Below are 12,599 nucleotides of genomic sequence, written 5' to 3' on the forward strand. Positions count from 1 at the left end.
TTAAAAAGAGAATTAAATTACTTTCTCTATGTTAGAAAGAAGTGTGGATCAGGACTAAGCAATTACCCAGACAGAAGAAAAGCAAACCACAAGAGGATGTCACCAAAACTTTTAACTCATCACTTCCTGCTTACAAGGGAACAACTGCATCTCCAAGGGGGAGCCAAGGGCAGGACCCCACCCTAAGTAACTCTGCCTGACTGACCAGGAGTGAGGCACTGCAGGACTCTAAGAAGGCCAGTCTCTAAAGACCACACCGACATACCAGACACCCCATTTCCCTCAATGCCTGGTTATCTATAGCCCCAGCACGAGGTCATCAAAATCTTCCTTTAGCCTTGTAGTTGTTGCACTTAAGCCTCAGGTGAGAAATCCTACCAGTGTCCTGCCAGTGGTACATTTAGCAGGGTGCACCTTATATGCGGGTCTCAGTGGTAGGCACCTGGGCAGGGGAGGAAAGGACAAGGAGGTTCACTGCACAGTGCCCACCAACAGAGAGCTCATTCTGCAACCAGGGAGAGGGACGGGCACATGGGAAAAACAGAAACCAAGCCTGGGCAAACCCGGGGCCTGGGTTATAAATGGAATGAGGAGAATTTGAGAAAGTTCCCACATGCCACAAATTCAACATATATTGTACCTAGAATAAAAAAACGTGTCCAGGGGCGCCTGGGTGGCTCAGTGGGTTAAGCCGCTGCCTTCGGCTCAGGTCATGATCTCGGGGTCCTGGGATCGAGTCCCGCATCGGGATCTCTGCTCAGCAGGGAGCCTGCTTCCCTCTCTCTCTCTCTCTGCCTGCCTCTCTGTCTACTTGTGAGCTCTGTCAAATAAATGAATAAAATCTTAAAAAAAAAAAAAAAAAAAAAAAAAAAAAAACGTGTCCAGTAGGTGAGGCAAGTAGGCAAGTGTAAAGAACAAGGAGTAGAGAGCATGGGCTCTGGAGTCAGGCAGCCTGGGTTTAACTCCTGGGCCTGCCACTTCCTGCAGTGTGACTGGGGTGACATGGCTTAACCTCTCTGGGCCTTAGCTTCCTCACCTATAAAACTGAGATTGGAGAATATGGTGAGTAGTCAGTTAATGTGAGCAGAAGTCTTAAAACAATCATGTGGCCCATGAATGTTAGCTATTTGCAGCATAAGATTTGGTGATCATATCTAAACATACCATTTATAATTTTGCAGACTTTCAGTAGTATACTCTAGTATGAAAAATTCACTAGATATCTCATTTTAAAAGAGATAACATTTTCAATTACATACAGATATTTTGATACAGTTAGAATTACATACAGATACATACAGTTACAATTACATACAGATATTCCTGGTCATTTTCAATTACATACAGATATTCGGGGGCGGGGGGGAAAGGCGCACTGTTGAAGAAAAGAGCTTTAGAGCAGCCCGGCCTTTACAAGTGAATATAGACTTGAGTATAGACTACAAGTCTATAGTAGGGGGTGAAAAAACCTAAAACGCTGGATGCCACTGTATTCTTAAGGGAGAAGAAACATGCTGGAACAGCTGGCTGTGACCCTCTTGGTGAATTACACCATGAATTACTACCCTCTCGGGGCGGGGGAGGGACGCTGGAACAGAAGGAAAGATCTGTGTTCTCAGGAGACAGAGGAGGAGGCAGAGCTGCTGCTGCCCCAGAGCTCAGGCATCCATGTGTTAGCCCTTTGCTGTCCCTGACAGAGCAGAGGGTGGGTGATACTGGAATGAGCCGCCCCAGAAGGGGACTCAGGAAAAGAAGTTGCAGGAAGCCTCCGGCTGGAAAACCTGCTTCTACCTACATCCTATGACTCATTAAATAGAACTCCTTTCAAGGTCTGCGAGGAAGGTATAATTTACTAGATAACCTGGTCTACCTCTGAACTAATTATAGCATCACTGGCTGACACTTGCTCCTCTGTCTTAAGGATCGCCCCTCTAGAAACGTGCTGTCCAACGCAGTAGCCAGTGGCCACGTGTGGTTTCTGAGCACTTAAAATGTGGTTAGTTCAGCGACAGATAGGCTGTAAGTATAAAATCCACCCCAAGTTTCAAAGACTCAGTATGAAAAGAAAGAAATTTTTTTTTTTGATGGGTTTTAATTTTTTTTAATTGAGAGACAGACATCACAAGTAGGCAGAGAGGCAGGCAGTGGTGGTGGGGGGAAGCAGGCTCTCCGCTAAGCAGAAAGCCTGATGTGGGGCTTGATCCCAGGACGCTGGGATCATGACCTGAGCCGAAGGCAGCGGCTTTAATCCACTGAGCCACCCAGATGCCCCGAAAAGAAATTATTAAGTTTATAACTAAAATAAATAATCTAAAAACACTGACTTCATGTAGAAATGATTATATTCTAGATACACTTGTTTACATAAAATAGATTATGTAATAAAATTACATAAGATTTAATTTTCCCCTTTTTTGGACTTTTTAAATGCAGTTCTTACTATATTTCTATTGGACCAGGCTGTTCTAGACCAGCCTTGTCCAACAGAACTTTTCATGATGATGGGAATGTTCCTTATTTGTGTGGTCCAGTAAGGTCATCACTGCTTAGTCACATGTGGCCCGGAAGCACTTGAAACATGGCAAAACAAGGAACTGAATTCTTAATTCTAATGTATTTCTAACAGCCCCTGGGGATCAGTGGACAGCACAGTCTTGACCAGTGGCTCACATATGGTTCACAAACCAAATTCTGCCCACCGCATACTTTTCTAAATACAGTTTTATTAAAACACAGGCCCTTGTCGCTTCGGTATGTATTGTCTAGGCTGCGGTGTGCTGCAATGGCAGGGTGGCTGTGACAGACACTGTGTGGCCCACAGAACCGAGAATGTGAAGAAGCTGGCCTCTTACAGAAACAATGTGCCAACTGATCCTCTAGAAGATCATTTTCCAAAACAGTATTCCGTAGAAAAGGACCATTAACAGACACACTCCAGCACTGAAAAATCAGGCGAGGTTATTGCACATTCAGGAAGGTTTGGGCCAACATCAGATTAAACAAGCCCAAAGGTTCCTGAACCGCCAGACTTGTCGAGGGCTTCCCGTGGTTAAGTGCCCTGTGGATTAGCAAGGGGGGCAGAGCAGGGCACTCTACCAAGCTGATTTGATCACAACACTCCCTCTGCCCTAAGTTTATTATTACCTTGAGGATTAAGGTTATTGGGTTACCTTATTAACCTCTTCCCCCAAGTTAGTGCTGCTTTTGACAGTTTAAGAAAGTTCCGGACCCAAACAGACCCAGCTCTGTGTACCTGATGATTCTCAGAATTGCAGGCATCATTTCCACAGGGAACTAGTTAGCTTCTTACGTATTTTCTATCTCTTAAGTGAAGGCAAACAGCACCTCCTCTCTGGGCCTCTAGATTCGAACATTTTATTTATTTTTATTTTTAAAGATTTTATTTATTTATTTGAGAGAGAGGCAGTGAGAGAGAGCATGAGCGAGGAGAAGGTCAGAGAGCGAAGCAGACTCCCCATGGAGCTGGGAGCCTGATGCGGGACTCGATCCCGGGACTCCGGGATCATGACCTGAGCCGAAGGCAGTCGTCCAACCAACTGAGCCACCCAGGCGTCCCTAGTTTCGAACATTTTAAACCCGTGTTCACAACACTACTCTCTTAACCCTCTGCTTGGCCCTTTGCTGGGCCTCCTCCAGCTCTCAGGTTCTATCAATTAAAAGCTCAAAAGGACAAATGCTTGTATCTCAGGCCCTTGGCACAATGAAAGCAATTCACTTTGAAAAGCTTCCTTCGAATCATGATGCCAAAACCTCAGGGGCACAGACAGAAGAGCTGCCACAGATGGTCACCACTGAAGAATGACACTTCCGGTGAATTCTGATAAAGCAGGCAAGCCCAAACTGAACATAAGGAATAGGAGAAAAGGAAAGCAAGAGAAGCAAGCCTCTCGAAGCGTGCCAACCCCTCAGCCGGTGTCTGCTACTTACCGCAGTGCTAGAGAAAAGGTTGCAGTTAAAGTGCCTTTGGACAGACAAGGCCGGGGTCTCGCCAGGCCACGGGTTAACAGTACCTGAAAAAGAACACTTCAACTGGTCAGGGGACAACGCTGATTATATATTCACATGTATGTAAAAAAGCAGCGTGGAAGTAAAATGAGGGCTTCTGATAAAAAACTCTTGGAATTTTTCTGAAAATTCTTCTGAAAAGAAGGGAGAGCAAAGTAAGGGTTATCGCCTTCATGACACCACACCAACTCTCAATATCGTATTTAAAATTTTGAAATAATAAAGAGCTAAAAAAAAGTTTACAGCCAGTGAAAATACCAGACTTAAATCTCGTTTGTGTGTTCTTCCCGTATTCTGGGATCCAGAAGCTTCTCTCATGGAGATGAATGGCTGATGACACCACTTCTGGCCAGTAAGCCAACTCACAGGATTTGTGTGAGGAGAAAAGGCAACCCAATCAGGAAGGAGCCGGCCCATCTCAGTACCAGGCAGAAGGAAGGGCTAGATCAATGCTACTTCTTAAACTCAACAATCCCAAAGTGTTTTTAAACAGTGGTTAGAGTTCTGACAATTCCCTGGGGGTGTGAGCTGGCACAGTAAAGCGCAGTGTGGACAGAAGGTGTTTGAGGACACAGCAAGAAAAGTAATTCCAGACACCACCCAAGAAGGAACCCAAGGGAACCAAGCCCTGAGGTGTCGTTCCCGACTTTAAATGTCAAGTGACTAGGTTATTCCTGGAGCCAAAGATGGAGCACAATAGAGGGATCCCAGGGCCACTGTCCTCCCCTGACACAAACCTGACACAAACTCAAGGCAGGGGAAGGGACAGGATGCCAGGCCTTAAACTCCTCTTGCGAAAAGGTTTCTGTGGGGAAGGCACCAGACAGGCCAAAGAAATCAGTCGTAAAAATCCAAGTTCAGGTAGGGAAGAACAAGGTCCCATGATAAGGCATGGGGTCACAAACCTGCAGCACGGAATAAAACCCACGCTGGTTGAGATGTCCCATGATGTTTGCACAAATGTGGTTCATGGCTGGCCGAAGACTCTCCCCTAAATGAACAAAAAGAAAAAAAGTCTGAGAATAAAGGCACTGGCCTTACTGTGAACCGTTTATACGTGGGACAGAACATCACGGCCCAGGCCCGAGGCCACAAAGGAAGTGGAAAGTAGATTTTCTCTGGCTTGCTTTCCTACTCCCATCTTTGGTTTGGTCCCAATGTACAGGGAGAGACCAATTGCCAGAATTCTCTCTCCCAGAAGGTCCAGCTCAGGTGTCCCCTCTTAGGCGAAGAGTCCTATCATTTCCCTGGCCAGAGGTAACACAGAGGGCCTGTAGCACCCTTCCTAATTCCCTCTGAGGGCCCGGCACTCTCTGCTCTCTGTGGCTGCCTTCTTCCTGCACCGGGACAGAGCTCCCTGGAACTCAAGGACAGAACTCACCCAGTTTTAAACCACCCACCAACTCCCCTGCTTTAAAATTACCCCTCCTTCCTGGCTGGGAGCCTCTGCACATACAGTTGCCTCGGCTCTCAAGGTGTTATCCCTCCCCTTGGCTCTGAACGCTAACCTTCCCTCCAGCTCCTAGCTCAGACATGGCTCCTGCAGGGGAGCCTGAGCCCCAGACACAGTAGTAAGGCAGGTCCTCCCTGACCCACTGAACACTCTCCCCTCTTGTCGCACTCCTTCCAAGCACCACTGGCCAAACGTATATGTTCACAGGTACAGTATGCTTATTTGCACATATGGTCACAGGTCCGTGACTTCCCTTTGGGGTCTGTCCTCCTCACCAGACTCCCCAGAGTTGTGAGGAAGGGCAGACACACAGTTGTTTGGCTCCTAAACCCCCTTGGGCAGCGATCTTCTCAGTCTCTCTGGCGCCTGCATGGTATCTGGCACCGAGAAGGCTATTAGCCGAACAGAAGGATGAAGTGAATATACGAAACACGTAAGGCTCAGCCCACCCTCTGGGGAAAAGGAGGCAGCTTCAAGACACAAAGTTCACGGGCAAAACAGAATTATTTGCTCTCAGTGATCCTGATGTGAATGACAAGGTCAAGCAAATATTATCAATTGGAGACTGAGATGCTAGGGGAGTTTTCAAAAACGAGATTAGAGGGACCAAGCCTTTGAATATAAATGCAAAGAGAGGAGAAATTATTAGAACACTGAACAAATTCTGGATACTGCAAACACCATCTGATGGAAGTGCCAAGGGCATCTTCATTTGTAGGGTTTTATGTCTCTCCCTGAGACCTTTGGCAGCAAACGTGTTTCTTAAGAAGGTGAAAGTTCCCCAGGCTCACTATGCAAATGCCACGTGGGAAAGGTTTTGTAGCAAGTCCCACAGACCTTTCCCGCGGAGAATTTTCCATGTTGAAGTGTCTGTGAAGGTGACGAGCATCGTGAGGTACAGCGTGATGAGTCTGGAGTCCTGTAAAATTTCGGGCTGGAAACAATAAAAAAACCGAGATGAGACACAAGCCCTCCCGTCTCCCATAGCCAAGCATCCATGCACAACCGGCCTGGATGCAGACTGGCCTCCGATAAGGGAGTCAGGACTGTCCGAGTTTATCCTTTTCCTTCTGGGAAGCGACCCCTTTGGGAATTAATGGACAGAGATGCTGGCACACTAGTGCTCAAGAATGGAATCTGAAGTGCTCTTGGGAACGGAGAAGAGAATTCTTGGAAAACAGGCTGACTGGAGCTAGCTTGCTGTGTATGTTCGTACGCAGACATGTATGCATGCGTGTACACTGAAGCTGCAATGCAGAAATCCAGCTGAATACAACAGGGACTCTGGGCTCAGATGGCTAGCTTTACCACTTCCTAGCTGAGTGATTTATTTAGGCCAAGTTGCTTACCCTCTCTGTACTCATTTCCTTGGCTGCTGACAAAGGAGTAGGAACACTGCTTTCTCCATAACTTGTTGTTAGAAATGAATGGATTAAAGTATATAAGGCACTAAGAACAGTGCCCGGCACACAGGTAACTCCATGGAATACTGGCTATTATTATAACCACAATTCATGCTTGTTGCCAGGTCAAGGCTGAGTGAGTCATTCACAAGTGCCTTGAGGGAGAGGGCTAGGAACCGATCACTGGGGGCTCTGGGGACCTCTACTCTATCACTCAGCTATGACCCGAGTCACTGCTAAGCCTCTGCCCCTGAAACCTCTCCCCCCATTGTGCAAAGTGAAAATGTCTGCTGTTTCCAACGACTCACACCCTTGCCCACATTCTCCTAACACAAGTGTGAGTACAGGACCAGGAAGGGCCAGTGGCAGTACCCCATCCTTCTTGCCACTGAGACTAGCTCAAGGTTGAGATCAGGTTCTCAGGGTGCCTTTATCAGTCCTACCAGATTTCTAAACCAATGGGGGACTCCTCACTTTTCTTGTGGTCAAGACAGGGTAAGGATGTGAGGTCAGAACTGCTGGCTACCACGATTTCGAAAGGGAGCAGGGATGAGAGAAAAGGGTAAAGAGAACCCTAGAAGCTCCTGGTTCTGGTCATCCCTGGCTGCCATGCTACAGAGAATATTCTATCAAAGACGGTCTCTTTCTCACTTAGCTTGTATGTATTACTGGCTGCACTGATGTCTGCTATCTGCACTTGCAACAAAAGGCCTGACTGATACAGTAATATAAGCAATAAATTATCTGTTGTGTCAAAAGAACAGAAAGAAAGCCAACAGATTTCCAGGGATCGGAGACTGTACTAAGCGCAGGCCAATGGTCAAAATATTGCACAGAAAAGAAAGGCTCATCCTGATAACAGGATCTAACTCGCTCTCTTTCAGAACAAGGGCTCTAATAATTTCTTAATAGACTCAGACAAACTTTCAACGGAATAACCTATGAAGGAATCACGAGGACTCTCAAAACATGTACTAAAGGCCTCCAGTAAGAGGGTATATTCACAGGTGTCTTGTTTTGTTTTTACCTTGAGCTGCTCAAGAAACTCACAGCAACACCAAAGAATGTGTTTGATCTGTTTAATCCACAGGAGGGTGAGATCCTTGGAAAGGGCCAGGGACACATACCACACCTACAAGCAGGAGAGAGAGAAATGTAATGGTCAGGCATGGAGACCAAAACACATATGTTGTAGCTACTGGAAGGGGACCCATTTGCTAGCTCCAGTGCCGGAGAAGGCAATGGAGATGAACAGGTGAATAAGCAGCGAGTAGGATTTATTTTAACACTAAACCCAGGGATAGAATAGCCTAGGAAGGGAATGTGGTATCTTGAGTAAGCGGTAAGAGCAGACCATAGCTCTTGGATAATGAAGAGACTTAAAAAAAAAAAAAAAAATCAGTTACAGTTCGTTAATGTTTCGAGCTGTTACTGACATACAGGGCTCTGTGTGCCTATGCAAAGCCACACCCAACAAAATCCAAACATTCAGCAGGGATCTTTAGAGCCAAGAGACTGGCCTGAGAGCTTTTGGGAGACTTCCCAGCTCCCATCCCGCTTACCTTGGGCTCATTCTCAGCATCCATGCTGCTCAGGATGTAGCGACACAACTTCTCGAATCTCTGCAAAGAGGCAGAGTGGGGGTTATACACTCCACAACCAATGCTGAGATGGGAAAGAGGCAGGAGTCCCATGGGCACCTGTCACATGTAGGCACTCACATAGTGCCAGGGGACTCACATGTGTGATCATATTGAATTCCCTCTCACAGATACAAAAACACGATCGGAGAGGCTAATGGAAGGCTCTCAGCCTGGTGGCCCACAGGCTGGATGAGCCTGCCACGTGCGTTTTAGACTGGGGCTCCTTTGCAAAAATGAAATCAACCTGGCAATCTGGGCCTGCACTTTTGCAGACTGGCATCTGTCCCCCAAGTGGAGCTCTCCCAGGGGCCATTCTGTAAGCACCACGGACAGAGACTTCTGCCTCACAAACTGTCACATCATCACTTTTCTCTTGAAATGCAAAAGGAAGGAAAGTGGAAACTAAATTACACTGTCTATACCAACCCTGGATCCACCCTCAAAAGTGCTGTGGTCCAGGGCCGCCACCTCATTACCCAGAGCTATAGTTTCCTCTGTCAACAGTGGTCACCTCACTTCACCTGTCTGTCCTCATCTATGTGTCTGTGTGTCCACTGCCAGCATACTTTTGCCTCTCTCTAGGCTACAGGCTCCACGGGGTTAGAGACGTTGCCCATCTTGTTTCCTTCCGGGCCCCCAGTACCTTCAGGAGGGTCTGGCACAATGGAATGCTTTGCAGTAATGAATGCCTAACCCCTGGGAGCACAGAGGCACTCCTCAATGCTATCAGGTGTACTGGAACAGACAACTCGCTGCTCTGGGCTCATCACTCTAATGCCAAAGGTGCAACCAGAACATTTTGTTTGGTTTATAGGATTTGAAAGGAATTTCAAATTAGCTACCAATTCTTACAAGCAGGCACAGGATCTCCAGTACCTCCTCTTCAAAGGAGAGTAGCAGTCCACCACTGGCTGCAGCCCCAGAGTGGCTACCCACCTTGAGTGGGCATGCCTTGGACCCCACCGCTCCCTCTAATGTCCTCACCATCCCCCATCACCATCACCTCCCTTCTGGCTACTGCTCACTAGGAATTCTGTTGTTTTGTAAATGGCTTCTTTCACACATTTTCCTAACCTGCCTGGCTCCCAGTTTACATCTGACTCCAAGGGCTTATCATACTTAATGTGAAAAGAACAGTGATGATTCTCAGAAGCACTGACCACAATGCCCACAAAACACATCCTAAGAACACAGAAAGGGCAGGATGTGGCAATCCCAGAGTTTATCTTCATGGTCTCGCTGTAAGGGCTAAATGAATTAGTATTTATAAAATACTTTAAAAAGATCTGGCCAATGGGTAAGCAGAGTGTTCACTATTATTATTTTACCTCATTATCCTCTTTAATTCTGAACAGGAACAGCAGTTTCCTGGCAATCTTAAAAATACAAAGTGCACTTTTTTTACTGGACTCAGCATCATCTGCTTTAAAAAACTCATCGATCTCTCTCCTGGGGAGGGAAGGATAAGAAAAAAAAAAGACATTTTATATTAGCTCACAGCAGCTGGAAGACTTTTCAAGAACTGTAAGAGAAAACACCATCTTTTCTTGCTATTAATTGGGAGCAAGGGAGAATGTGCTGAGCCCCTGGCACCCACCTGATTTCTCTCTGCAGCCGGCTCCGACACAGGAAACTCCGAACATGGGCCTGAATCTCAACAGCTGCCCGTTCCCGCTCCTTCTGCACGAGCCTTTCCTCTCGGGCCTGACGGGCCCTATCAATGAACCATGCTCTCGAGGTCTGAGAAACGGTGAACATGTTTGCAAACTTGCACAAACCCTGTGGGGAAAATGGTGAGCGGCCTCTGTAGGCCATTATAGGAAACACACGCACAGGAAGGGGCTCCGGAGCCAAGGGTGGGCAGGCACTGGGGCAACAGAGAGCTACTTGGGACCTTTCTGTATTCTCCAAAAAGGCTAATAGCTCTCCTGGCACAAGTCCCAACTTCCTACTGGCTCTTTTCATGCAACTCATCTAGACCAACCATGCTCTTTCCTGTATTAAATAATTACATCTGCTTAAAAGAAAGAGCACAGCATCTGCCATAGGGTATGGGCTCTGTAATTGTTTAACAGATGAACAAAGCATGAATCAATTCCATCCATAACGCTCTAATGCAAACCAGGCATCCTCCAGGTCAAAGGTTCCTAGATAATCGAATTCTCTGAAACAGTCTAACACTGAGCAGTCAAATTTATTTTTGTCAAGTTAAGACTTGGAAGGGGAAAAGAAAAAAAAAAAATCAAACAATTATTTACTGTCATTATTTCATTCAGCCATTCACTCGACAAATATTTACTGGCACTTATTTTGTGCCCACCACAAAAGAAACCTTTAATCTTTCTGGACAAAGGGTCATTTTAATGCTAAAAAAGCTAAATGTGATTCCAGAATGCAAAACAATCTGTTAAATTGAATGTATTTGTTTTTATGTACAATTTATTCTGCCATCCTTACTGATCCCATCTTGCCATGGGCTGATGAAGACTCTGGGCCAGAACTCTGCCATCGACTGACTGTCATGATTTGGACAGAGCTTCTCAATTATCCATTACATTTTTTTTTTAAATTTTTAGTTTTTTATAAACATATATTTTTATCCCCAGGGGTACAGGTCTGTGAATCGCCAGGTTTACACACTTCACAGCACTCACCAATATCCATTACATTTTTATCTAAGTCACCAGTAACTGTCTTTTCCCAAAGTGGTAGGTTTGGCTATCAGCCTAGCGTACACAACACTGGTCCATGGAGGCTCCCACACTGAGAGGTTTTCTTTGGAGGCTCGAAAACTGTCATTCTGTCCCAAATATATAATCAGCCCAGCTGACAAAATGACTGAAATGGATTACTCAGAAATCCATACCTCCCTGGGAAACAATCTCTTTGCTGCGTTACCTCCCTCAAAGCAGTGCCCAGGTGAAAACACCATCAAGAATAAAAAGCTTGGGGCACCTGGGTGGCTCAGTGGGTTAAAGCCTCTGCCTTTGGCTCAGGTCATGATCCCAGGGCCCTGGGATAGAGCCCCACATTAGGCTCTCTGCTCAGCGGGGAGCCTGCCTCTCTGCCTACTTGTGATCTCTGTTGGTCAAACAAATAAATAAAATCTTAAAAATAAATAAATAAATAAATAAAAAGCTCATTCAGGGCTCCTGCCAGATCAACCTAGTGAGGGGTCTCAGTGGTCCCTTTTCGACAGTAATTCACATCTATTAAACAAGGCTTTCCCAACACATGGATCTCTCATCAATAACTGTCAAAACAAATAAACAAAGCCGACCTGATCACAGGAGGGAGGGGAAGAAGGCAGAGGAGGAAAAGATAACACTCTTCTGAATCACTTGCTCTCTCTGCCCAGCAGAAGCCTGGAGAGCTCACCTGAGGACCTGCCTGTGATACAGAAATGCCAGGTAATCATTAGTGATGTTGTCAAGGACTCACAACTGAGGGCAGCTTCTTGCTTCAGAGGAGCTTGTCTTTTCTGGCAAAAGCAGAAGGAAAAAAAAAAAAAAATCCAGATTCAGGGTTAAGTGTTATAGATAGGGCATCCTATAACTTCCTCACCAAATAAAATAATTTAAAAAAATACCTCTGGTTTGAAACACTAAACTAGTGTTTAAACACTAGTGTCCTTTTTATTTAATGTCTGATATCACCCCAGGCCTTCAGCCTAAAGGGAATAGACTGAAAACAAGCCCAGAGAAGCTGAATAAAAGCTGTACTTGCTTTATGACAGTAAGCAAGAACAGGAGAAGGGAATGTTAAACAGCCATTGAAAATTATGTTTGAGATTTTTTAACCATAAGAAAAATGTTTATGCTGGAGAAATGAAAAAAGAGCTGGCTGTGGATCCATATGATCCCAGTTACATAATGAAAAAGAAAAATGCATGTGCACACAGAGGCACAAAGCTGGGAAAAAGAAACACACCAACAAGTTGAGGGCAGTTGTTTTGAGGCAGAGGGATTACAGGAAGTTCTGCTTCCTTAACCAGGCTGTTTTCTAAATTTACTGCAGAACACACATGATGAGGCAGCATGGCACTGAGAAGCACACCCGCTTTGGAGTAACAGA

The 12,599-nt window shown here is 45.8% G+C and overlaps 1 protein-coding gene across 5 annotated transcripts in view; it reads right to left on the reverse strand.

Moving 5' to 3' along the window:
- The window catches only part of UBE3B (ubiquitin protein ligase E3B), a 51,311-nt gene that overhangs the window by 35,971 nt on the left and 2,741 nt on the right, over positions 1 to 12,599 (reverse strand). For 4 of the 5 annotated variants that reach the window (XM_032310955.1, XM_032310952.1, XM_032310954.1 and 1 more), the window contains 8 exons: positions 11,904 to 12,006; positions 10,123 to 10,304; positions 9,854 to 9,974; positions 8,445 to 8,504; positions 7,910 to 8,014; positions 6,317 to 6,413; positions 4,932 to 5,017; positions 3,949 to 4,031 (listed from right to left, as the gene is read on the reverse strand). In XM_032310955.1, the coding sequence (XP_032166846.1) occupies positions 3,949 to 4,031; positions 4,932 to 5,017; positions 6,317 to 6,413; positions 7,910 to 8,014; positions 8,445 to 8,504; positions 9,854 to 9,974; positions 10,123 to 10,283 (713 nt within the window). In that variant the 5' untranslated portion in view covers positions 10,284 to 10,304; positions 11,904 to 12,006. The remainder of the gene's footprint in view (positions 1 to 3,948; positions 4,032 to 4,931; positions 5,018 to 6,316; positions 6,414 to 7,909; positions 8,015 to 8,444; positions 8,505 to 9,853; positions 9,975 to 10,122; positions 10,305 to 11,903; positions 12,007 to 12,599) is intronic. The other variant, XM_032310957.1, reaches the window with a different exon arrangement.

Source organism: Mustela erminea, chromosome 13 (genome assembly GCF_009829155.1).
Source record: "Mustela erminea isolate mMusErm1 chromosome 13, mMusErm1.Pri, whole genome shotgun sequence".
Taxonomy (NCBI): domain Eukaryota; kingdom Metazoa; phylum Chordata; class Mammalia; order Carnivora; family Mustelidae; genus Mustela; species Mustela erminea.